The sequence below is a fragment of the Myotis brandtii genome, unplaced genomic scaffold, assembly GCF_000412655.1.
Source record: "Myotis brandtii unplaced genomic scaffold, ASM41265v1 scaffold285, whole genome shotgun sequence".
NCBI classification, from domain to species: domain Eukaryota; kingdom Metazoa; phylum Chordata; class Mammalia; order Chiroptera; family Vespertilionidae; genus Myotis; species Myotis brandtii.
In genome coordinates, this window is record NW_005360891.1 from 3,707,956 (window position 1) to 3,735,690 (window position 27,735).

At 35.2% G+C, this 27,735-nt stretch overlaps 1 protein-coding gene across 1 annotated transcript in view; it reads left to right on the plus strand.

Moving 5' to 3' along the window:
* Positions 1–27,735, plus strand: part of EIF3E (eukaryotic translation initiation factor 3, subunit E) — a 40,844-nt gene that overhangs the window by 8,454 nt on the left and 4,655 nt on the right. The window contains exons 4-10 of the mRNA XM_005869062.2: positions 1,717–1,759; positions 2,818–2,922; positions 7,644–7,769; positions 8,639–8,763; positions 18,512–18,638; positions 19,431–19,532; positions 20,846–20,955. Of these exons, the coding sequence (XP_005869124.2) occupies positions 1,717–1,759; positions 2,818–2,922; positions 7,644–7,769; positions 8,639–8,763; positions 18,512–18,638; positions 19,431–19,532; positions 20,846–20,955 (738 nt within the window). The remainder of the gene's footprint in view (positions 1–1,716; positions 1,760–2,817; positions 2,923–7,643; positions 7,770–8,638; positions 8,764–18,511; positions 18,639–19,430; positions 19,533–20,845; positions 20,956–27,735) is intronic.

The window sequence follows — 27,735 nt, forward strand, 5'->3', positions numbered from 1 at the left end:
TTCGTGCACCGGCCTCTAGTCATATATAATATGTATTTATATATAGCTATATGTGTGTACATATACATATGTAATACTTAACTACTTATGTATACTTATGAGTAATTGTAGACCTTTAAGTCACATGTAAGTAACCACAAAGGGACAGCTGAAATAATCCAGAAATTAGGGTACAACAGGAAATTTAGGATTTAAATTGCAAATTTAGTGAAGTCATGTAAACACTTGGATGTAATGGGATTTAGGATATGAATAAGGTGAATATGGATTTGGTTACCAAATATTAGAAAGAGAGGACTCCTTGTAGCTTAATACACACTAAATTGGAGATAAATGAAAGGATGGAATTGTGTGTTAAAAACTTGTAACCCAATTAAACATGTAAACTATTTCATCTTTTTATGTTGAAATTTCATGTACATTTCATATTCTGTATTATAATATACCCATGTTAATTTTAGTGATAACATATCCACCCCTCATTAAATAACTTCTCAAGTAAAAGTATGCTCTTGAAAGACATGCCACAGCTTACATGCTGGGAGGAGCATTAAAAAATGTTTTTATATTTGAAAATGTCTAGAAGGTAGGCAATGGTACCCATCTATCACTTGTTCCGTTGAGTCTTTGTCACCATTTTACTATTTTGCCAACATATCAAATTATGCAAAGCTAAAAAAATAAAAAGTTGAATTGGGTTAACACTTTGACATATATATAATAATTACATAGGGTGTGTAGCATACATGTCCTATAAGTTAGGCATGATTTATTAATCTTGTAAATTTGCTAAATTACAGTCCTTGTGAAAAATACTAACAAATTGGGAGGGGGACAGATTTTTATATAGGATTAATTCCTACTAGTATGTACAGTCCACATATTCCAGTCTTTGTTCTGTAAGAATGTATTCTCTATTTAAAATGTATACCCAAGATAGCAAATATAGAAACTCCTCGACATACGATGGGGTTGTGTCCTGGTAAACCCATGGTAAGTTGAAAATATCATAATTAAAAAATGCATTTAATACACTTAACCTTTCCAACATAGCATATAGCCACACATATGTTGATTAAAGTCAGAATGCTTTCATTAGCCTACAATGGGGAAAAATTATCTAATACAGTGAATACACTGTAGAGTGTCAGTTGTTTATTCTCATGATCTCAAGGCTGACTAGGAGCTGTGACTTAACTGCTGCTCCCCACCATTATGAGGGAGTTACCACACTATATGTTGCTAGCCCATGAAAAGATCAAAATTTAAAGTATGTATCATTTTTGCACCATTGCAAAGTTGAAAATTCGTAAGTCAAACCATCTTAAGTCTGGGACCATATGTATCATTTTTAGTAAGTTATCTATCACCTAAGTTGACCATTGGGTCTCACTATAAAAATAGTCAGAATGTTCTGGTTTTATTACCTAAAAACACTTCTAAAGGGCATTACCATGCATGTGGTATGACAGAACACATGGTTTTCAATTAGGACTAAAAAATCTGAAATGAATTTTAAAACTTGCAATTCTTGAGTTTATATTTCTTCAAAACATTTACTGTTCTGTTTATTTTATTCTGGAAGTCTTATTTTACTTCTGGTGTTTGGGTATTAAGGTATTTAAAGTGGCTTTATGTGGATAATAAGTTAGAAGTTGGATGTGCTTATTTTTTGTGGACTATAAAATACAGTAATTTTTGTTTTTTATTATTAAGGGATGGTCGGATGCTGTTTGACTACTTGGCGGACAAGCATGGTGTAAGTAGTGTCTTGAAAACTTTTATAGTTGTCCTGTTATAAGGGTAATTAAAGAATAGTGCTGTATAGATAGGTTCCTTGTTCGACAAGAATATAATTTCCAGATCCATTGATTAAGTGTAATATCTGGTATGTTTTTGAAACTAGATTTTAAAAATTGGTAATGATAGAAAAATAATATACTTACCTTTAGGTAACAGAAGGTCTCAAAACTTTGGATTTATTTTTTCAGACTAATCAGATAATAATGTTTTATGTTTCTGATGGATTAACCATTAAGTAAAGACAGAACTATATTTGAATGGGAAATGCCTTGAGTAATAAAATTAAGTAATACTTTGGCTGCCTTGTGGAATAAAGTAGATCTTAACATTATCAAGGCCTTCATAAATCCCCAAATTCACAAGTAAAGAAATGATACAGGCTTTTCTAGCCATCTCCCAATCTCTTTTCCCCTGTGTTAACTCAAAGCATAAGGCATTGCATACTAGTACTATCACTTCTGTAACTTGCATTCAAGTGTTCTCTCTCATTTAACAATTATTGTAACGAGGCATGCTGACCACGGTGCAGAATACTTTTTCTGGTTTCCATGTAGAATGTTTAGTGGATTTATTAATGGTCAAGTTTGGAGCCCTTCTCTTATATTTCTTCACTTTTTCTTGCATCAACTCTAAAAGTTGGCATAATTTTGGGGCCAAAATTAAATTTTGATCACAGAGAACAGTTTACTGTACATATTATTTGTACTGAATCACAAAACCTTACGTATATCTGATTGTTATCTAAGCTCAATCACTAGCTAAGACACACACATCAAACCTTCAGCAGCAATTCAAGTTTGTATCAATTGTAACAAAGTAGGTACATTACAATTCATACTTCTTTGACGCCAGAACTATGAATGTTAAATTTACCAATTCTTAAATTTACGTTTTGGGGGTATTTATTTTTGATGGCAACTTTTAGAATACTTTGAAAGAATTGACTTCTGCGGCATTTAAAGGAGTAAATTTTTTTAAAATAGAGTTTCAGCTTTTTTGTTTTTGTTTTTTTAGTTTAGGCAAGAATATTTAGATACACTCTACAGATATGCAAAATTCCAATATGAATGTGGGAATTACTCTGGAGCAGCAGAATATCTTTACTTCTTTAGAGTATTGGTAAGTAATTTTTTTCTTTGTCCTCTCTTTTGTAGGATTCCCTTGGATTCTCAAAATATGTCTATAGATTTGGAGTTTTTTTTGTTTTGTTTTTTTGTTTGTTTGTTTTGTTGTTGTTTTTGTAAGAGAACATCTATTTGGTAAATCACAGAGGTAGAAGAAATAATTCCTAGAAGAAATGGGCTTAGGAAACAAGTTATGGAGGTAAAGGAAGGGCCCTTGGAGGTTGGGAGTGAGGAAACTCATGGTAATACGCCTGATGGGAGTATAGGGGGAAGGAAAAGGGAAAGGCATGGGCATGCTCACAGCTTCATTTTTTAAAAGTACCTTTCTCTAAATAAATTAAGAATTTTTACTTTTTTTCCAAGATTGGTTTGGAATAATATTTTTCTCTTGCTCCCATTTGTAAGCAAATTCTTAATTTGTAGGTTAGCTGTGGTTAGCTTGCAAGTGCATTGAAGGTAATCAGTGATGCTAAACTTGTAGTGACTTATCAGAAAATTCCATCAGTTTTACTTTGAATATTATGAAGGATTTAGGAGAGCAAAAGTTGATTACTTTGGAAATGTAAACAGCTTAAACCAGGATTGTAAAATCAGAAGGCTGATACGATTACAGGAACATGAAAAGAGCTGGTTATTCATATCATTTGTTAATGCTGGGAGTGAATTTTGAGAATGAAGATTTAGTATCATGTTAGAGTTCTAGCACAGTAAATTTATTGTTGCTGGTCAGTGAGTGAATGTGCCATTTTGCTAAGACATGGAAACTTAAGGTAACTGCTGGAAATCCAGATATGGAAACTCTTCTAGCATATCCACCCTTGAAAGCAGGTTAGTATGAAGAGCCAACTGTAATGACATGGACTTGAGCCAAAGCAGTATGCATGAACCTTTTGGGGATTAAAAAACGTGCTGCGCTGCTACAAAAAGCTTTTATCCTAACATATATACATATTCTAGTTTTAATGGTATTATTAGATTTATGTAGTATGGTTTTATAATTAAGTTTGAAATTTTCTATAAGTGATAGGTAAATATTTACAGGTTTGGCGAGTTTTTATGTTTACTCTTTTTAAATATTAAGATCCAAGTTAGTTTTCAACCTTAAAAATTTCTGGGTTACTTTTAAACTTTTACATTGCCTAACAAATCTTGTGTTGGAACTCAAATGACATGTGGTTAAGTAACTGAATACCATGATCTGAACACAAAATTAATATTTTACATTAAGAGCAATCAACATTGGGTAATGCTTAGAAATTATGCACAATTAATTTTTAAGTTGCCACAAAACATTTGAGGTAGATGGGAGTTAGTCATCTCCTGTTGGCTAACAAAGCTAAGTTTTAATAAAATATAAATTATTTTCTCTTTTTCTCTTGATTGAGATAGGCAGTATTATAAAAATCTGTGCATTTGTTTGAAGTTTTGTTACAAGCAAAGATAAGAATCATGTTTTGGATTTGGGATGAATGCTGTTTTACTTATTTAAATTTTTTTTTTTTTTTTGCAATAGCCTTATTTCATTTCTGAATTCTTTTCTGGTGATTGGTTATTCTTTTAAATCTATGGTTAGGGAAACATAAGCTATGAAAGAACCATTGTAACTATGATCTGAGATTAGAATTTGACTCTCCGAGTGACCTATTGTAGGTCAGTGTTGTATAAATTAAAGCTGTGTGACCCTAGAATCCACCTTTATTTTAAAAAGACTTGGTGGCTTTTAGAATACATCAGGAATGTTTAGATGAACCCTATTTGGAGGTGAAACTTCTTTCATTTGTGTGCTAAGAAATGCATTAATTTGAAATGATACAGTGAAGCATATTTGGTAGAAGTTTTTTAACATTTCTATTTTAGAAGTTATTAACACTATATTTTAATTACTATTTTTTTAAATCTGCCCTCCCTGTAACCTTTGGTCTGCTTCCAAATTATAACCCCTCTCCTCATTTAATAGTTATTTGAAATAAATGTGATTTTAACATACAAGGACTGTTATCATCTTTTTATGGGGGGGGGTTTCCCACTCAATTTAGAATTTATCTACTGTTAAGTACATGCCATTTGATTTAAAGGTACTTTTCCTTGACTTAAGAAGCTTGAGTAATGACGACTTTTGGAAGCTTTAGAACAGTGGTTCTCAACCTTCCTAATGCCACAACCCTTTAATACAGTTCCTCATGTTGTGGTGACCCCCAATTTCATTGTTACAAATTGAACATAATTAAAGCATAGTGATTAATCACAAAAACAATATGTAATTATATATGTTTTCCGATGGTCTTAGACGACCCCTGTGAAAGGGTCGTTTGACCCCCAAAGGGGTCGTGACCCATAGGTTGAGAACCACTGCTTTAGAATATTGACCGAAATTTTGGCTCTTATTTACCCAGTTTGATAATATCAGTATAAAAGATGTCTATTTTATACTGACTTTCAGATACACAGTTTGATAGATTTTCTGAAATTGGAATGTATCTTGAATTGGCTGAGGTTTGGGTTAACAAACATAAAATAGTATTTCCTTAAAGATGATGGCATCTTAGATTTGATGTAATATTTTCTTTTGTTTTTTTTGTTTAATCCTCACCTGACGATATTTTTTCAATGATTTTTAGAGAGAGTGGAAGGGAGGGAAAAGGGGGAGAGAGAAAGAGAGAGAAAAACATCGATTGGTTGCCTCCACTACACACCCCAACCAGGGCCAGGGACCAAACCTGCAACCGAGATAAATGCCTTTGAATGGGAATCGAACCCTCAACCCTTCAGTCCACAGGCTGACGCTCTAACCTTGGAGCAAACCGTCCAGGGCTGATGTAATAGTTTAATACTCAGATTTCTTTCTAAGGATCAAACATTTTATCCTTTATGATTTGAACAGTGGTTTTATGGATTTTTATAAATCAATTTTTAAATTCCAATGAGTTTTGACAAATGTATATACCCATGCAAGTACCACTAAATCAAGATAAAGAATATCTCTCTTCCCCCCAGAAAGACCCTTGTGCCTCTTTGTAGTCATACCTTATCCTAGTTTATCCATTGATCTGCCTTTCATTCGTAGATTAGTTATGCCTGCTCTAGAATTTCACATAAGTGGGATGAAATATGTAAGTTTGTGCCTGGCTTATATTGACGAGCAAGATTTTGAGATTCGCTTGTATTATTGTGTATATCAGAAGTTTGCTTCTTTTATTGCTGAGTAGTATTCCATTTTATGAATATACTATAATTTGCTTATATATTCAGCTGTTGATGAACATTTGGATCATTTTGTTTTTGTCTATTACAAATAAAGTCCTGGATATTCAGTGGTTTCATAGATATATGTCCAAATTTAATATACAGAGTTAGTCTGTTATTTGCATGTTCTTAGAGTTTGCTAAACGTTATTGACTACATTTGAGTTATTACTGCCATCAAAGGAAGGATCTCAGTATAGACAGAGTCTGAATTAGATACTACTGTGAGCCTCATAATGTAGACAAATATAGTACTCTGATATCATTTCTAGTTTCATCATTGGATACCATTTCCTGAGTCTTTATATCAAATGATGTTGTAATCTCTTTACATGTATTATATCATTTAGATTGTACAGCAGCTGAGGTGTGTTCTGTTACTATCCCCATTTTGTAGATGAGGAAGCTAAAGTTAAGACGGTTCAGCTCTTTATACTAAGTGATAGAGCCAGAATTATTGGTGGCTGGATTTCCAGTCCTGCCCATGCAATTTTATGTAACATATACTTATAATATATAATATATACTTATAATAATATGTTATAATTATACTACCGTGTAAATGCTTCAATGAAAAATTAAATTCAAAATTTTAATTTTAGGGTTATATTCTTTGTGCAATACCCTCACGTGCTTCTGCTGCTTTAGCACATCTGATCAGTTCAGAGTCTTTCTATCCAATTATCTTGCTCTGAGTGTCCTCCTTTACTCGTTTTTGTCATTTAGCACAGTCTGTATAGGTGTTTTGGGTTTATGACCCTCTTCTAACAGTGGCAAGAAAAAGTAAGGTGGCCCTCAGTCCACTTTTGTAGGTTAAGACTAGAGTATAAAATTCATAGCTTCCATGATTCGAAGTTTAAATTTTGGACGAACTATACTGTCCTTACATCAGTTCCCCGTCTTTAAAATGCGGATAAAACATTATTATTTACCTCTTAGGATTTTTGTTAGAATTATATGAGAAAACAAACTTTTATTGCTCAATACATATTCCTTTGATAATAATTGTCATTAACCAGTAGACCTTTTTTTCTCTCCATAACCCCTTCCATTTGTGTCATAATCTGGAAAAATTTTTTTTGTTCTGGAAATAATTCCTCTAAATTATAAATCAGACCCCACATCTTCACTCCACTGATTTTAGCAACAAATTGCCTCTGAATCTAATGGTTTCCAAAGTTTTAGGTGCCTAAAATTTGATTAGTTGTATATAAATTATCTGAAATGGATTACACAAAAACACTGGTGCTATATCCTAGTTTTATGTTACTCTTTATTTTCTGATCTAGGCTGAATATTAAAGACCTGAGGTTTTTTTATTTTAGTATAATTAAGTTAAATGAAAGTGGTTTGAATCGGTGTGATCTAGTAAAGACTTAGATGACTAGAATTTTTGGGTAGAGAGCCACTCATATTTTAGTAGACTAGATGGATTTAGGGTATAGAATATAATTAATTATGCTATCTCAAATAGGTTCCAGCAACGGATAGAAATGCTTTGAGTTCACTTTGGGGAAAACTGGCCTCTGAAATCTTAATGCAGAATTGGGATGCAGCCATGGAAGACCTTACACGGTTAAAAGAGACCATAGATAATAACGTGAGTTCAACACTTTTAGATTATTTTCTGGAATTTCTATGTGTCCTTCATACTTTTTGTGTACTTAAAAAAAAGAAGAAGACAAACTAAACTAAAATGTTTAGATTAGCTTCTGTTGGCCAGACATAAAAATCACAGTGGGTTGACTAGTTTCATTGAATCTCCTTGAAAGAAGCTGTCAATTTTGGCTCTTAGAGAAAAGAACTCAGTTTTCATTTTTGTTAACAACTGTACCTTTTTTATCTGTATCATCTAAAATTCCACAATACTGTTAGTGCCACCAATTATTTAAAGTCCTATACAGAAGATGACAGTTTTCATCTATGATGCTTAATAAAACTACTTCTTTTGGAGTGCTTAGTTCATTTCTTACTTTTAAAATATTTTCTGAAATAACTGTAATTTATAGCCTCTGTACAAATGGCTTAGTGGACATTATTGATTCTGTCTCTGAAAATGAGGAAATTTTGAATGTTGAGGGTCATATAGAGTAGTGGTCTAGATAGTGGTCGGCAAACTCATTAGTCAACAGATCCAAATATCAACAGTACAACGATTGAAATTTCTTTGGAGAGCCAAATTTTTTAAACTTAACTATATAGGTAGGTACATTGTTATTAACTTAATTAGGGTACTCCTAAGGCTTAGGAAGAGCCACACTCAAGGGGCCAAAGAGCCGCATGTGGCTAGCGAGCCGCAGTTTGCCGACCACGGGTCTAGGAGATTGGACTTTGATCATAATGACCCTACCTAGCACGTGCCTCAGGAAATTTTCATTTTTAACTAAAGTTCTGAGATGAGCAGTGTTCATTGCCTTGCCTCTTTCTCATATATTAATATTTCCTATGTGTACTTTTTTAACCCTTTAGTCTGTGAGTTCTCCTCTCCAGTCTCTTCAGCAGCGAACATGGCTCATTCACTGGTCTCTGTTTGTTTTCTTCAATCACCCCAAAGGGCGCGATAATATTATTGATCTCTTCCTTTACCAGCCACAGTAAGTTACTTTCACTACATAATTTTGGTTTTAATTATATGAAATTATATACTTCTCCCTAACATTTGAATTTGTTGCCATTCCCCCCCCCCCTTCATGTGGTACATGTACTTGTTAATTAAAAAAGCTTATTTGTGGGGGGATCACTTTGTAAATTATATGTGTCTAACCACTATGCTATATATCTGAGACTAATATAAAATAATACTAAATGTCAACTGTAATTGAAAAAATAAAAATTTAAAAAATGGTAAAAAAAGAAAAAGCTTATGTAACTCTTAAGGAAGTAATTTGATAAAAAGTACACTCTAAGCTCTCTAAAGTGCTATTTATGTTTGGTCCCTGAACCAACATCATAAGTATCATGCAGAATCTTGGGCCTTACCCTAGAATAAGGTTGGGGAATGTCTGACCTGCTGGCCATTGGTGTGGTCCTGCCAAAGCATTATGGTGAGTTATTTGAATGTTTGACCAAATATAGCAGGCTAATTTTTGCATTGATAATTTTATATGGAATGAGAATATTATAAATATCCACATGGCCTTTGTGGCAGAAAAAAGGTTCCCCACCCCTGCCCTAGAGAAACTAAATGTATTTTAAACAAGATCCCAGGTAATCCATCTATACATTAAAGCATTAACATTAAGCATTAAAGCCAGCGGTTCTCAACCTGTGGGTCGAGACCCCTTTGGCGATCGAACGACCCTTTCACTGGGGTCGCCTAAGACCATCCTGCATATCAGATATTTACATTACAATTCATAACAGTAGCAACATTACAGTTATGAAGTAGCAACGAAAATAATTTTATGGTTGGGTCACAACATGAGGAACTGTATTTAAAGGGCCAGAAGCTTGAGAACCACTGCTCTAGGCCATATTATTTGGAAGGAATATATACATTCCAGGAGAATCTCTTCTATATTATCTTTGGTTGATCATCCAGCTTTCGTTGGTAAGAAATTTTATTGTTTTACTTTTAGGTAGAAATTTTTTAAAAAATTTATTCCTACATTTGAAATCAGTGCCTCTGAATTTTCTGCCCATTATTTCCTTTTTTTAAAAAATATGGTTTTATTGATTTCAAAGAGAGGAAGAGAGAGGGAAAGAGAGATAAAACATCTGTGGTGAGAGAGAATCATCCATCAGCTGCCCTCTGCACACCCCCTACTGGGGATTGAGCCCACAACCCGGGTATGTGCCCTAACTGGGAATCGAACTGTGACCTCCTGGTTCATGGGTCGATGCTCAAACACTGAACCATACTGGCCGGGCATGCCCATTATTTCTTATTTGGTTGGAACAACTGAAAATAAGTCTGTTTTAAGAAAATATTTAAGATATTTGAGGATAATTTTGTGTTATCTATCCTTTCATACTAAATATATGTTTTTATCAAGCAATAGTTTTTTGGATTCTTTAGTATTTTAGTTGTTGCGCTTAGTTAATCGCCTCTTTATCTGTAGCCTTCTTAAAATCTTGATTTTTAAAATTGAAATCATATTCTAGAATTGTTAGAGCTAAGCTTTATAAATTAAAGTGGCAATATTTTTGCCTCTATTCCAGTGTTAAATTTCACACCTGGTTTTCATTCAATTTGTTGGGAAGGATAGGTAGAAAACTTAGCCTCACACAAATGTATTGGGGAAAGAGGTGTTTTTAAATAGCCTTTTTCAGATAATTGTGAATATTGTTTCTGACAATATACCAAAACTCTACAGGTAGTAGTTTTGTAAAGGTTACTGTAATGTGGTACCTGAAACCATATTCAATTTTTGGATTTTAAAATATATTGATTGGCCTTGCTCTTCAAATGGGTCTTTTACCTGTGCATGATTTATAACATTATACATTGGTTGTTTGGGAAATACTGGTTCACTGAGATAATAGATATTCCAAATATCTCACATGTTGACATTACATAATACTGAAAAATCACGTTCATTAATATCACTACTAACTCTGTTAGAAAGGCTTCAGGTATTGGAAATAGTCAAGCTCTTGGTGACACACGCAAATTTTCCAAAATTCTATTTTTTGAAAGCTCGGATTTTATCATTTGTTTTATTTGAAGGATAGGCTCACTTTATTTTCTAGAAAGATTCTTCCAAATGCTCAAACCTAAGAGCTTTGGTTTGTCATTTTTTCAAGTTAAAATAGTATTCTGTGAGAAAAGCAGCTAGCTCAGCTTGCAACTAACTCAGTTATACAAGTACTTTTCAACTTAAGAACCATGACACCAAAGTACAAAGCTTTATACATACTTCCCATTTAGTCATACAGAATATTAAAAAGATAAGCATGCAAAGTTGGAGTTAAAAATTAATAGTTTTTACTGCCTAATCAAGGACATAATTGAAATCCTTTTTTTTAAACTGCAGAAGTGTAGTGGTGAAAAATAACCATGACTACTAGTATAGTATGATGGCACTATCTTTATTTGTGCTAAGGTTACCAGAAGATTTTGTTTGTTTATAATTCACTGATTTTAGTCACTTTATCAAATGGTGCAGCAATCACCATAAATCAGTTGTTGAGCATTTTCATCTGCCAAAAAAAAAGAACCCTTGTACCTATTTTTTTTTATAACAAATACAGACTGTTAGAAAAATATGGAAAAGAAAACTGCTCAGTAGTATGACAGCTTTCAGTTTCCCCCAAAATATTGTGCTTACTGTTTCCACTTGCTATAGGGTCAGGTTACCATTATATTTTCTTTCTCATTAATGTCTTCATGGCTTATTTTGATTTTGCGTGATTTAGACTTTTTTTCATATGAAAATATACCCAGTTGGCTTGATAGATAATTGCTTTATCCATTTTCCTGGATTGCATATTCTTTAAGTAGAATAATTACGTAGCTTGTAATTGACCTGTGTATGTGTCTTTCAATAGTCTCTGATAGATAATAGAAATTAATGGAAAAAGTATCATAGTCTTCTACTAATACAATTTAATGTGATTCATAGAGTATGTGTTAAATTAATAACATATAGGTTATGATTTCAGGCTTTTTTAAAAATAAAAAAATACTTTGGAGATAAATTATACTTTTGTCCTTGAAGTGAAAGTTTAGATGCACCTGCAGGTTAAAGTCTCTTACATCATATATATTACCATTTCTGTCATAATTATTCTAAATCTAAAATGGAGATGATTAACACATTTGAAAAATGTTGAACTTTTAAATGTAATATAAGCCGAAACCGGTTTGGCTCAGTGGATAGAGCGTCGGCCTGCAGACTGAAGGGTCCCAGGTTCGATTCCGGTCAAGGACATGTACCTGAGTTGCGGGCACATCCCCAGTAGGAGATGTGCAGGAGGCAGCTGATCAATGTTTCTCTCTCATCGATGTTTCTAACTCTTTGTCTCTCTCCCTTCCTCTCTGTAAAAAATCAATAAAATATACTTTAATAAATAAATAAATAAATAAATGTAATATAATACATAAGATAAGGTATCAGGTGTAAAATAGAGCAGTGTTCATAGGCTATTAGAGATGAGGCTTGGCCACAAAATGTAGATGTTATTAGGGAAAAGAATGCATTTGTAATACAATGCCCTAGTTACTCTCCAATTTTAAAAGAAAAAAAGATTTAAAGTTCAGTTAGCACAAGAGTGTTTGTTTTCTAAATAAAATTTCAAGTTTTATTAGATAGTGTCCCGAATTTATCCTTGACTAACCTTTCTGCCTTTTCCCTCCTGTATTTTCTAATTGTTCCTGATCTTTTTGATGCTGGTATCTTGCTATAGCTTAGGGTGACCACTAAGATCCCCATCTAAAAATTTATCCTCTAAAGTTCTAAGTATTCTCCCCCTTTTGTTCTTTTAGCTTGTCTTTCTGGAAATGCCTTTTTCTTCTTTGTACCTATCCAAAGTCTGCCTGTTTTTTAAGAAAATGACTTTATTCATGAAGTCCATTATATTGTGTCTACCACATATTTGGTATTTAATTACGTAATGCCTTTAAATGAAAATCTTAACAATTGCCTTATCTCCCCAACGAGATTATAAGTGTATTCAAGGACAGAATTTTTATTCTTTTAACATCCTGCACATAATAGATACTTATATATTTTTTTATTTGGGGGCATATTTTGTCTTATCCTTTGATTACTAAATATTCTGGCTTGCTATTAGAAAGCTGTAGAGAAACTTCTATAAAATTGCACAATTGGAGCAGGATTGTGCTAGAGAAAATATAAACTAAAATAATTTTACTGACCTATTGTAATATAACTTCAGAATGCAATAAATGCAGAGGCTCTTATTTAAAAGAAAAAATAATAAAATTAGATTTCAAATATAGGATCAGTATAGTTCTTACGTGGTTTATAACCCAAACAACACAATAAATAGTGTAAGAACATTTAACTAGGTACAGATAATTGTACATACTAAACAAATAGTAGGTTTAACATCTGTCAGTGAGACCTGGAGAAGTTAGAAGAGTCCAGTGAAGATGAAATTGATCTGGTCTGTAAATTTCAAGTGACAGTGAAGAAAGGAGATGATAAAGCGAAATAGAGCAAAAGAGCACAATGGTCTGTGTAGGCTGTTAACCACCTATGTGGTTTTGCTTGTATTTTAACTAAATATATAATTATTGATCGTACCATAATGTGAACTAAGATAACTTCACAAGAATCACCCTTAATCCCCACTCCCCTCCTTTATGTACTGATCTATATACATACTAGTACATGCACTCGTGCATGCGCCATGGAAGGTAGGGAGTTCAGCCATCTTTGTTAATGCTGTGTACCAGGGGTCTGCAAACTATGGACCATGGACTAATACATCTGGCTTACTGCCTTTTATGGCTTATAATACAAGAACGGCTTTTACATTTTAAACTGTTGGGGGAAATGAAAAAAATGTTGTGTGGCGTGCAAATTACATGAAATTAAAGTATTTTAAAACATTTTTATTGATTTCAGAGAGGAAGAAGAGGGAGAGGGAGATAGAAATATCAATGATGAGGGAGAATCATTGATTGGCTGCCTCCAGCACTACCCAAGCTGGGGATTAAGCCTGAAATCCAGGCATATGCCCTGCCTGGCAATGGAACCCTGACATCCTGGTTCATAGGTTGACACTCAACCACTGAGCCTCACTGACTGGGCGAAATTAAAGTTTTAGTGTTTATAAATTTTTATTTGAATATAGCCACACTCATTATTATTGACTACATATGCTAGTCCCGCCCCCCATCCATGGGGGATATGTTTTCAAGACCCCCAAGTGAATACCTGAAACTAAATATTTGAACCCTTTATAATGTTTCCTGTACATACATACCTATGATGAAGTTTAATTTATAAATTTAGGTAAGAGATTAATGACAATAATAATAAAATAGAAAAATTATAACAATCTTATCTAATAAAAGAGTAATATGCAAATTGACTATCACTCCAACACACAAGATGGCCACTCCCATGTGGACACAAGATGGCCGACAGGGGAGGGCAGTTAGGGATGACCAGGCCAGCAGGAGAGGGCAGTTAGGCGTCAATCAGGCTGGCAGGGGAGTAGTTAGGGGCAATCAGGCAGGCAGGCAGGCGAGCAGTTGGGAGCCAGCAGTCCTTGATTGTGAGAGGGATCCCAGATTGGAGAGGGTGCAGGCTGGGCTGAGGGACACACACCACACCCCCCGTGCACGAATTTTGTGCACCGGGCCTCTAGAGAGGGATATGCTAATTAGTCACAACCAGTATGCAAATTGACCATCACTCCAACACAATAATGAGATTGATATGCTAATTAGCCCTGATATACTAATTGGTCACAACCAGTATGCAAATTGACCATCAGTCCAGCACACAAGATGGCCACCCCCATGTGGTCAAAGATGGCCTGCAGGGGAGGGCAGTTGTGGATGATCAGGCCTGCAGGGAAGGGCAGTTGTGGGCAATCAGGCCAGCCGGGGAGGGCAATTGGGCAGACCAGGCCTGCAGGTGAGAGCATTTGGGGGCAACCAGGCCTGCAGGGGAGGGCAGTTAGGGGCGACCAGGCTGGCAGGGGAGGGCAGTTAGGAGCAATCAGGCTGGCAGGGGAGCAGTTAGGCATCGTGGTTGCGGGCACATCCCCAGTAGGGGGTATGCAGGAGGCAGCTGATCGATGTTTCTAACTCTCTATCCCTCTCCCTTCCTCTCTGTAAAAAAATCAATAAAATATATATTAAAAAAAGAAATAAAATAGAGTATCTTGATTTTTTTCCCCTACTATACAGCAATTGGATGGCTTCACAATGACAAACTTTAATTGTGACATTTTTGAGCTTGAGGTGAGATTGGAAATTTTCTGAACAAGAAAAATAGCACTCAACCACTATTATCATGCCCTGAATGGCTCTATAAATTAATTTTTGTTATAGCCTAGATAATGTTTATTAAAATTCAACCTAAAATTACAAAGTGAAATAGTACTTATACTGTAACTAGAGGCCCAGTGCAAACTAGGGTTTGCAGACCAAGAGACAAATTCATGCACCAGTGGGGTCCCTTGACCTGGCCTGCGGGATAGGGCCAAAAACAGCTCTCCTAGGGACCCCACCGGTGCCCGATTAGGACCAGGAAGGGACACAGGAGGTTGGCCAGCCAGGGAGGGACCGCTGAGGGAGGGCTCCAGGGCATGGCCAGCCCGTCTCACTCAGTCCCTATCGGCCCAGACCCCAGCAGCAAGCTAATCTACCTGTCTGAATGTCTGCCTCCTGGTAGTCAGTGCACGTCATAGCGAGCAATTGAGCAACCTTAGCATATCATTAGAATATTATGCTTTGATTGGTTGAATAGACAACTGGACACTTAGCATATTAGGCTTTTATTATAGAGGATAGTCATTTTGATGACAATTAACAAGTGTCTAGCCACTTTATATATTTTTCATTCTTTCAAAGGTTAAAAGAACATGAGCCCTAACTGGTTTGGCTTAGTGGATAAAGCATTGGCCTACAGACTGAAAGGTCCCAGGTTCAATTCCAGTCAAGGGGACATGCCTGGGTTGTGGGCTCAACCTTAGTGGGGGACATGCAGGAGGCAGCCAATCAATGGTTCTCATCATTGATGTTTCTATCTCCCTCTCCCTCTCCCTCTCCCTTCCTATCTGAAATCAATAAAAATACATTTTAAAAAATCGGTAAAGAAATATTCCCACACAAAATTTCAGCAGATATGTTTTTTGAGCCCAAAAAACAATTCCAGAAAGTTTTAGACCTCATTTTAATTACAAAAGGAAGTTTCCATATTTAAAATTCATTAAACTGTGCAGTTAAATTGGAAGTGATTCATTTGCAATATAATGATATATTAAAAGGCAATATCAAAAAAACAATTTAGCAGAATAGCGCAAATTTTTGCCAAGTTACGAATATGCTAAATTAAAAGCATATGTTTGTTCATTGATAGCCATATTTGGTGGTACTGATGTTCTTGAAAAACATTTTTAAGTATTAAATATGCATAATCTCATACAGATCATTAACAGATCAACAGTTGCAATAAATTTTCGTGATAGGAGTCTCTAACTTTTGAACCCAATTAAATGAAGTTATCCTCAATAAAGAAATTTAATTCTTCTCATTAGTAGACCTATATTTAAAAATTTGCTACTAAACTATTATATTTTTAATTTTTCAATAAAATATGTTGGAGATTTAATTTCTTTTCTTTTTATATAAGTGCCTGCATAATGTCCTCAAATTTGCTCTCTTGGTCTGCAAACCCTAAAGTCTTCATTATCTGGCACTTTACTAGTAGTATATGCATTTTGCTAACCTCTGCTATATACTCACAGAAAGAGAGAGATGATTTCCCAAGGAAATCATCCTCAAAAAAAAAAAAAAAAATGAAGATCTTTGTGGTACAATAATATTAAAATTAGGAAAAGTAAAAATAAATGTTTAATGTCATATACAATGAACTTACAGTTTTTGTAATACTATATGAATAAATATATGAATGAGTTCCCTAAGTGCCTACTAAAAGTACCTACTTCAAAACTGATACTAAGAGCAGCAATCATGCTTTCCTGAACTTGTACATGAGATGTCTGGCAATAGTATAGAGACATACAATTGTTCTGAACCAATAGTATAATTTAAAATTTTTTGCCTGAATCTCAGCCTTAATTTTTCAGATAATAAAACTTTTAGCTGATTTGTTTAGTTATCTTTTTCTAGAAATTGTTTTATTCTTGAGTAAGTGTTGATTCTTTTTATACCCTGTCTTGTTTGGAGGGAATATAAGGGGGAGTGGAACTAGATATTATTTTGAGATATTGTCAGATTCTAGGGTCCTCTAAAGAGTTCAAACAACCCTGACCAGTTTGGCTCAGTGGATAGAGCGTCGGCCTGCGGACTGAAGGGTCCCAGGTTCGATTCCCGTCAAGGGCATGTATCTTGGTTGTAGGCACATCCCCAGTAGGGGGTGTGCAAGAGGTAGCTGATCGATGTTTCTCTCTCATCGGTGTTTCTAGCTCTCTATCCTTCTCCCTTCCTCTCTATAAAAAAATCAATAAAATATATATTTTTTTAAAAAGAGTTCAAATAACATTTTATGGGAAATCTACAATACAATATATAAAGATTTACTAATATTACAGGGCATCTTGGAAGATCAGGCATCTGAGCTTGACCTTAACGGATGGCTAGAATTTAAGTTTCAGAGTTTTGTATTTGTGAGAGCAATCCATGTGGAGGGAGGTGTAAGTAAGGAAAGCAGGAAGCAGTCAATGATGGTTTGGTGGGAGATGGATCTGGATGGGTACTTTGGGGCTTGAATATTCAGCTAAGAGGAATGGACTTTAGTGACAAATATTTCTTTTTATTTCTTTATTGATTTCAGAGGGAGGGAGAGGGAGAGAAAGATACAAACATCAATGATGAAAGAGAATCATTGAACGGCTGCCTCCTGCACACCCCCCACCAGGGATCGAGCCCGCAATCCAGGCACATGCCTCCGGCCGGAATCGAACCCAGGACCCTTGAGTCCGCAGGCCAACACTCTATCCACCGAGCCAAACCGGCCAGGGCTACTGACAAATATTTCTAAGCTTGTGATAGTGTTGGACACTCAGAGGTACTTATTGGATAAAAATTGGGGAGCTATTTAAGAGAACTTGGGCAGGAGAAATGCTAGGTATAACAGAGGGTGTTCAGTTGCAGATAGTCAGAATAGCTGGATTTGCTAAATCTTAACCAAGACCAGTTGACATTTGTCTTAACATCTAGTCCTTTTTTTCTAATTACCAGTACTGCCAGTTTAACCAAAGCCCTGTAATACTGTAATAGTTTCTTTCTTTCTGTAGTTTCCAGTCTTTCATTTTCTGAATATTTTAATTTATATAAATGCCTGTTTTTCTGATTATGATGAGTGACTTGCACATAGAAATTTTTCACATATTTGTTCTACTAGGTGAATAACTGAAAGTCATTGCTTAGTCTTTTGGAATAGACTGGTGGCATATATAGGGTCTTCCAAAATAACTTTTACTCAACAGTGATAATAGGATTATCTACCTTTTAAGTGAGTCTCACTCCAAATTGGGGAATATCAACTGGCATTTCCTTGGGGGAGGTGGCCTTTATAGTATTCATTCTTCAGTGTTTGTAATCTTAGATTGCTTAAACAGTACAATCTAATGGGCTGTTTGAGTGTTTCCTTTTAAGCACTTAATATATGATTATAGGTCTAGAAAAACTAGGTAAGTTATTAATATTAAATAGCCTTTGTATTTTTACCTTAGGTATCTTAATGCAATTCAGACCATGTGTCCACATATTCTTCGCTATTTGACTACAGCAGTCATAACAAACAAAGATGTTCGAAAACGCCGGCAGGTCCTAAAAGAACTAGTCAAAGTGATTCAACAGGTAAAAACTTAAATCTGTATTGATTTCTTTTTTTTAATATGCCTTTTTTTCCCCCCAAGAACTACTCATTTTAAGGTAAAGATGTTTTAAAAATAGGAGGAAAGTATACATGAAGAAGAGCCCAAGAGTCCCAAATGGATATTTACTATCTTTAAGCTCAAGATATAATGTTAGATGTGGTATGAATGATACTGTTCTCTGCTAGGTGGATATTTAATATACACTGTATATTAGTGTTGCTCTTATTGCAAGGAGTGAAAGATTTGGAGCCTAGAACTGTTTGTGGGGAGGTCACTGTGCATAATTTCAGAGTAACGGCCTTTACATTGACTACAAGAGTAGTTTCCAAGTTGTGTAAAAGCTGCGGCCCTACTCGTTCATTTAGTGAGTTTCTCAACAATCACTGTGAGCTAGAAAAGAACCTAAATATTTACTTGACATAAGAATAAATTAAATTTAAAAATGCAATTTCCTTCAGTAGGGTGTAAATTATTATACTTGGGTAAGTTCATGACTGTTTATTAAGGGATACTTTTGGGACCAGAGGAATTTGAAAGCTTTTAGGATGGTTCTAGGATGAGAATTTAGAGAACTTGGTCTGGAAGGCATTAAAAGCTTAAGGTGTGGCCTGGAATCAGGATACAAGCAATTGCTTTGAGAAGATAAATACTAGGTAATTTGCTAGAAATTAATGGGAACGGAGGAGAAAATAGGAAGATTGGGATAGTCTAGGGACAATCTACCAAACAATGTTGAATTAGACCCAGTTTGACCTTTGACTTTATTTTACAGGAGTCTTACACATATAAAGACCCAATTACAGAGTTTGTTGAATGTTTATATGTTAACTTTGACTTTGATGGGGCTCAGAAAAAGCTGAGGGAATGTGAATCTGTAAGTATGAATTTTTTCTTATAAATTAATAGCATTCTTAAATTTTTATATATTGTAAGAATTAACCTTGCAGTGTTTTATTAAAGTAATTCTATCAGGAATGTATATTAATCTTAAAGTGGCATATTTTTTAGAAATGTGCTGGGATGAAAACATTTTTAATGTTGTTGCCATGTGTGTATCCTTTTAGTTAGGACAGCTTGTTAAACATTGAGTGTATTATAAATTCACACATACACCCATAATTCCATGTCTTATCCTGAATAAGTAAATATGTGAAATATTTAATATCTATGGGCAAGGTTGTTTGGAATTGCATATCACAACTATGATTCCTAATTTGTTTTGTAAGTGGGCCTATTTTTAGAAATTTTCACATGATTATATTTAACATTTGCTATAAATCAATCAAGCTAAAAGTGTGATTTTTATAACTACAGTTTCTTCTCTGGGTTAGTGCAAACTAAAGTACCTTCAGAGCAACTGAAAGAATTAGGTTTATGGGTATGTTGTTTTTATTTTAATTAAGTTAGTTTTGAAGTTTTAACAAATTAAACTAAGAATTTACCTATTAAATGCATTTACCAAATCCACAAGTTACTATATGTCCATTTCATTTTTGAACCCGAATATTAGCACAATTATGGACCAAATATGTTGAAGGACTAAGATTCCTTCCTCTAAGAAAGAGAAAATTATCATGTAAATATGCCTTCTGAGGTGATTTTCAAACTTTGGACAAAATTTAAATTAGAATCTAGTGTAATATGTGTTCATATAGTCATCAATATTACTAACATGTCATGTAGCATTATTAAGTATTTCTGTGTATCTTATATTAAGTATCTAGGCCTTGCTAAGAGAGAGGAGCACTTGGTTGCTATTAAAATGTTCTCTTTTAATTATGATACCATCCCTTGAATGTTTTTCCTTTGTAGATTTACAAATCTATTTACTATCACAGAAATATGCATATCTTTGCTTCATTCATAACTATTTGAAATAACTGGGAAAGATATGCTATCTATAGAGCATTTATGTAGGAGAATGGACAGTACAAAGCTAATTTGTCACAATATTGTTCAAATCATCACTGGAACAAGGAAACATTGCAGTTCTCATGTCTTTTTCTTATAGCATTTACTTGTTTAACTTATATTATTAGAAGCTTCAATATAGTGTGCTAGAAAGTGTTGTGTAGAACTTGTGATCATAGATGAGAGAATTCTAGTGAATTGGAACAATTAGTAAGGCAAACGAAGTTAATGAGTCAAGTGCCATTAATTTTTCTCTTTTACATTTTATACACATAGGTGCTTGTGAATGACTTCTTCTTGGTGGCTTGTCTTGAGGATTTTATTGAAAATGCTCGTCTCTTCATATTTGAGACTTTTTGTCGCATCCACCAGTGTATCAGCATTAAGTAAGAACATCCTGATTTGATTTGTATTTTATACTTTTAAATTTCTAGAAATTTCTATTTATTGTAAAGTACACTTAATAGGATTCTAGTTAATTGAATTTTTTTTTGCTTTAGAAGAAAAAGGAAACAGTCTGATAGAGATTAAAAATTGTAACTTTTGTTTGAATTCTGGGTTAACAGACTCAAAAATATCTTTAGCTTCTGTGTGTGGCACAACATAATTTTTGAAAATGATAACTTCAAGACAATGTTATTTATCAGTTACTTTTTTAAAAAGACTACTATAATAGGAAGAAAAGAGGAGAATATAGTTTTAGAGTGGTTTTCTGCAGGAGTTCAAATAAGGATTTAGCCCTTAGTAAATCGGAAATATTCTTGAAAGACCACATTTGGTAATCATTTCAGTTAATTGAGTTTGTTTTATTTGATTATATATTTGAATTCTTATATAGTAAACTCCAATGACATCTTAAAATGTTGAAACATGGAAAAATTATGGTGAATTTTAGTTGAAATGTTCTCTATTGTGTGAGAAAAGTATTGGGAGGGGGGATGTGAAACTTACATAACCTATTAGAAACTAATTTTATGTATTAGAATTTGAAAAATAACCAATTCCTTTGGCCACAGATGAAGACAAACAGTAAATACTCCATAATATTTTAAAACTTACTACTTTAATGTTTGCCTCTTAGGAATTGTGTGTAGACCAAAGTTTTTCTTTAGTGACTTTTGTTTTTGCTAAGGCATCCATACTTGCTTGCCTAATTTTAGTGGTTGTCATTGAAGTGGGTTATTCAGAGCTAGAAGTATAGTGTGATCATGGGACTTTTCCTATGGGAATTAAAGCTTTGACTTCAGGTTTTTTAGTATTTTACTATAGCTAGCAGATCTATACTTTTATTTTATTTTTTTAAATATATTTTATTGATTTTTTACAGAGAGGAAAGGAGAGGGATAGAGAGTTAGAAACATCGATGACAGAGAAACATCGATCAGCTGCCTCCTGCACACCCCCTACTGGGACTGTGCCCGCAACCAAGGTACATGCCCTTGACCGGAATCGAACCTGGGACCCTTCAGTCCGCAGGCCAACGCTCTATCCATTGAGCCAAACCGGTTAGGGCAGATCTATACTTTTAAAAATCTGATTCTCTTAAAAAATACTTGCACATTCCTAGTATGTTGTGGCTGTGAAATAGATAGGTGTCACTTATCTATATGTGGGACTCTGCTGGACAACAGATACCAGAATGCTAGCATTGCTTTTTTTTTTTTTTTTAAGATTTATAATCAGGCTTGTGAAAGAAGGGTGCTAATATTTTTATTTCCCTTGTTGAAATTTCCCCATGTTTAATTAGAATTTGATCACTTGGGTGTTTGTTTTGAAGCAAATTTTCCTTTTGATACCTTTAGCACTCAGTATACTAACTTTGTACAGTGTAGATGCTCATAAATATTTGTTGAGTGAATACATTTCTTTCCTTGGTATTAGTGAGTTCATATTTTTGTCCATGACAGTGCTTTGTCACTTTGGTGTATGCTTTGAGAGTACCATGAATAAGAAAGTTTGTTCCAGTTTTAGTCCTTTTTATTAACTCTGGGGCCTTGTATTCATTATTTTGCTTCTTATGATTCAGTTTACTATCCTTACCAGTAAAATAGATAAAAGTATTTGTCCTATCTACTTATTTGAGATGTGTAGCTCAAATAAGATACTATAGTGGGACTGCTACAATAAACTTTTACGTAACATTATCATTACCTAAGAATTTTTCTAAAAATATATTTTTCTTGATTTCAAAGAGAAAGAGAGAGATAGAAACATCAATGATGAGAGAGAAGCATTGATCGGCTGCCTCCTGCACGCCCCACACTGGGGATCAAACCTGCAACACGGGCCTGTGCCTTGACTGAGAATCAAATCCTGATCTTCTGGTTCATAGGTTGATGCTCAGCCACTGAGCCATGCCATCCAGGCTCAGTGTAGTTTTTTATTTTTTATCATTTTACTAGAGGCCCGGTGCACGAAATTTGTGAGGGGGGGGAGGTTGGGGCGGGGTTGTGTCCCTCACCCCAACCTGCACCCTCTCCAATCTGGGATCCCTCTCACAATCCAAGACTGCTGGCTCCCAACCGCTCGCCTGCCTGCCTAATTGCCCCTAACTGCTTCTGCCTGCCAGCCTGATCATCCCCTAACCACTCCCCTGCCAGTCTGATCGACGCCTAACGGCTCCCCTGCCCGCCCGATTGTCCCTAACTGCCCTCCCCTGCAGGCCTGGTCACCCCCAGCTGCCCTCCTTTGCTGGCCCAGTCACCCCTAACTTCTCTCCCTTGCCAGCCTGGTCACCCCTAACTGCCCTCCCCTGCAGGCCTGGTTGCCCTCAACTGTCCTCCCCTGCAGGCCTGGTCACTCCTAACTGCCCTCCCCTGCAGGCCTGGTCACCCCCAGCTGCCCTCCTTTGCTGGCCCAGTCACCCCTAACTTCTCTCCCTTGCCAGCCTGGTCACCCCTAACTGCCCTCCCCTGCAGGCCTGGTTGCCCCCAACTGCCTCCCCTGCAGGCCTGGTTCATCCCAACTGCCCTCCCCTGCGGGCCATCTTGTGTCCACATGGGGGCGGCCATCTTGTTTGTTGGAGTGATGGTCAATTTGCATATTACCTCTTTATTATATAGGATGTATTTATGTATTTATTTTCTTTTAATCTTCACCAGAGGAAATTTTTTCCATTGATTTTTAGAGAGAGTGGGAGGAAGGGAGAAGGAGGGGGGAGAGAGAGAGAGAGAGAGAAACATGTGAGAGAGAAACACAGAATGGTTGCCTGATGAACTCTCCCCAGACGGGGTCAGGGATCAAACCTGCAAATGAGGTATGTGCCCTTGACTGGGAGTCAAACCTGAGACCCTTTGGTTGGCAGGCCGACACTCTAACCACTGAGAAAACTGGCCTGGCTAGGATATTTTTGTTTGTTTGTTTTTAACTTTATTTTTTAATTACAGTTGGCAAACAATATTATATTAGTTTTAGGTGTACAACATAGTGATTAAAAATTTATATACTTTATGGAGTGATCACTCTGACAAATCTAGTACCTGCATGGCACTATACATAGTTATTATAGTACTAGAGGCCCAATGCATGAAGATTCATGCAAGAATGGGCCTTCCTTCCCCTGGCTGCCGGCACCACCTTCGCTCTGGCCAGAGCTGCTTTCTTCCTTCCCAGAGGCCCAGAGTGGCTGGGTGGTGCGGAACGCCTATGTCATTGCCATGGCGTCTACGCAAGCGTAACCCCCCACCCCCAGCCACTCTGTGTCTGTGTGTGCAAATTAACCCGCCATCTTTGTTGGGTTAATTTGCATACTCACTCCTGATTGGCTGGTAGGTGTCACGAAGGTATGGTCAATTTGCATCTTTTTTATTAGTGTAGATTACTGGCTATATTTTCTATGCTGTACTTTACATTCCTGTGACTATTTTATAACTGTCAAATTGTACTTCTTAACCTCTTCACCTTTTTCACCCATTCCACAACCCCCAGGCTATCTTATAACTAACTACCAATTTGTAGTAGTCTTTGTATCTGAGTTTGTTACATTTTTGTTCCTTTTTTTTTTATTCCACATATTAGTGAAATCATACAATATTTGTCTTTCTCTGTATTATTTCACTTAGCATAATGACCCTCTAGGTACATCCATGTTGTTGCAAATGGTAAGATTTTATTTTTTTTTTTTTTATGGCTGAGTACTATACTGTTGTATATAACCACATTTCTATTCATTCATATGTTGGAAACTTTGGCTGCTTCCATATCTTGGCTATTATAAATAATGCTGCAGTGAACATAGGCATGCATCTATTTTTTTATGTTTTGGATTTCTTTGGATAAATACCCAAAGTTGAAATTACTGGGTCATATGATTATTTAATTTTTTGAGGGCCCTCTATACTGTTTTCCACAGTGACTGCACCAGTCTGCATTCCCACCAATAGTGCACAAGGGTTTCTTTTTCTCCACATCCTTGCTAGCATTTGTTTCTTAACCTATTAGTGATTTATTAATGATAGCTGTTCTGACAGGTATGAGGTGATATCTCATTGTGGTTTTAATTTTTATTTCCATGATGATTAGTGGTATTGATTGTCTTTTCATATGTCTGTTGGCCATTTGTATATCCTCTTTGGAGAAATGTCTGTTTAGGTTTACTGCCTGTTTTTTAGTTGAATTGTTTGGGGGTTTTGGTGTTGTTTGAGTTTCTTATATATTTGGGATATTAACCCCTTAATTGGATCTATTATTGGCATATACCTTCTCTCATTCAGTAGTTTTTCTTTTCTAAAGTCCAGAAATCTTTTCTCTCTTATTTCCTTTTTACTTGGGTTATTTAAACATTTTTGGCTACCTGTAGAATGTTTTACTAATTTAGATGATGTTGAATAGCTAGATTAATGCATTTTCTTCAAATATTAGGGAATAATTTTAGAGCTGTAAGAAATCATAGGAAGTTCTAATCCAACAACACACAATTATTAAATCATTGACAATAGGACTTCCCAATAGAACTTTCTACATTGATGGAAATGTTTTATTTTTGCATTGTTCACTATGGTAGCCAATAGCCACATGTTGGATTTGAGCACTTTAAATGTGGCTCAGGTTTCAAGTTACAGAACCATGGTTTTTAAATTTTGTGTGTGTAGGGCTTGTTTTCAAATGTGATGTTAAATATCTATGAGTATATATATATATATTTATGTACAGTTCACCTTGAACAACACAGGTTTGCAATGCATGGGTTCACTTCTATGCAGATTTTTTTCAATAAATAACAAGTATTAACATTTTCTCTAGTTTATTGTAAGAATACAGTACATAGTGCATATAACATACAAAATACGTGTTAATCAACTGTTTATGTTATTGATAAGAGTTTAGTTAGCTCATTTTGGGGGGAGTCAAAAGTTCTACGCAGAATTTTGTGCAGAGGATTGTTGCCCCCAACCCCTGTATTGTTTATGAGTTAACTGTATATGTGTAAGCAGATCAAATCAGAGCTCCTTCATCCTGTTTAGCCTGTCCCTTTATTCAGCTTCTCTCTTGGCTGCTAAGGCATCTGTGTTTAACCTTGGAAACAGTTCTGGAAACAGAATTCTACAAAGCACTGATTGGGTACACTTCCTTCTTGATTGTAGCTGGAAACTGAAGGCTGGTTAAGTCTTAGTTAATGACAGAGCCTGTGCTTACTAGGTCTCTGACATTCATTGTGTTGTACCTCACTGTGAAATTTTATTTTTTCATTGTTGAACAGTTGATATTTTTAGACATAACTGATTTAGATGAATTTGTCAGGAGTGTGTCACTTGAGCTAGAGGATAAAAATGAAAATCATAAGTCATTGTTTCATTCTGTGTCACAGAATCTCTGTAGAGTTTTATTTTGTTTTATTTTACAAATACAGAGTCTCTGAAGCTACCCCAAATTTTCTGGATCAAATTTCCCAAGTATGCTGTGCTATGATGTGTAATGGGGCTACCATGTTGTAGCTTAAGAATGGTTATTTCAAAGCACATCCAGGATTGAGACCCACTGCATCAGGTTGCAATTTTTAGGCATCTAGTTACAACCTGCTAGAGCAGCAATTTTTAACTGGTGGGCTGCAAGAATTTTTAAAACATGCAATACTTGACTTTTTAGTCATGGACACTGACTTCTTTTCAAATAAAAAAATGACAACAACCAACACAACAATAGCCATCTGGTGTGAATGAATCAAAATTATACCTATTTTTTTAGTTTGGCAAAAAATATATTTTTTTGGTGTGCCGTAGGATTTTAGTAAATAGTTTATGTGCATGAAATGATAAAGATTAAAAAATCTCTGTTCTAGAGTAATGGAGTGAAAAATCAGTGGTTTAATATCTTTAGTATATAATGAATTAAGAAAGTAGGGGCAGAGCAGAAAGTGTAGCATCATGTGAGAAAAGAAATATTCTTCTTAGAGCAACAATGAGATCTCAGGTTGTAAGATTCAAGAGAAGATAGGGCACCCACTCAGTAGGACTCAGTCCTGGGGGTAGGCCTCTTTATGTTTTTAATGGTTTAAGAATATGGCTGAATATAAGTTAAGCTTTTATAAATAGGGCCAACTCCAAGATAATGATCAATTGAGGTAGTGTTTACCTTTAAAGAATACATTAAGAAAATTGTTAATGTATTGTTCTCCAATCCAGAGGTTTTTAAACATAAAAAGAATAGATTTTCTGGCTTAACCTGGACCTTCTGAATCAGAATCTCTGGGATCAGAGCTTGAGAATCTGGGTTTAAAGCTTCCCAGGTGATTCTTTTACAATTAACCTTGGGGAATCATTGTTCTAAGTTGGTGATTTGTGGTCCTAACTGCATATTAGATCAAGTGGGAAGTTGTTGTTTTATTTTAAGAAAAAAAAAGATGGAAAAATAATAGATGACTGAGCTCAAAGCCTAGAAATGAAAACGTTCTCTGGAGGAAGATCTCAGTATCTGTATTTTTTATAGCTCCTAAATAATTTTGATGCAAAACCTCCTATTTTCATTATACTTTTTATTTTGAGATGATTATAGATTTATAAGCAGTTGTAAAAAATAGAGATCCCCTGTGTTCTTTATACAATTTCTGTCAATCTTGCAAAACAGCATCACAATTAGCATATTGATATTGAAACATTCAGATACAGAACATTTTTGTCACCACAGGGATCCTTACCTGGCTCTTTTATAGCCATACCCACTCTCCTCCT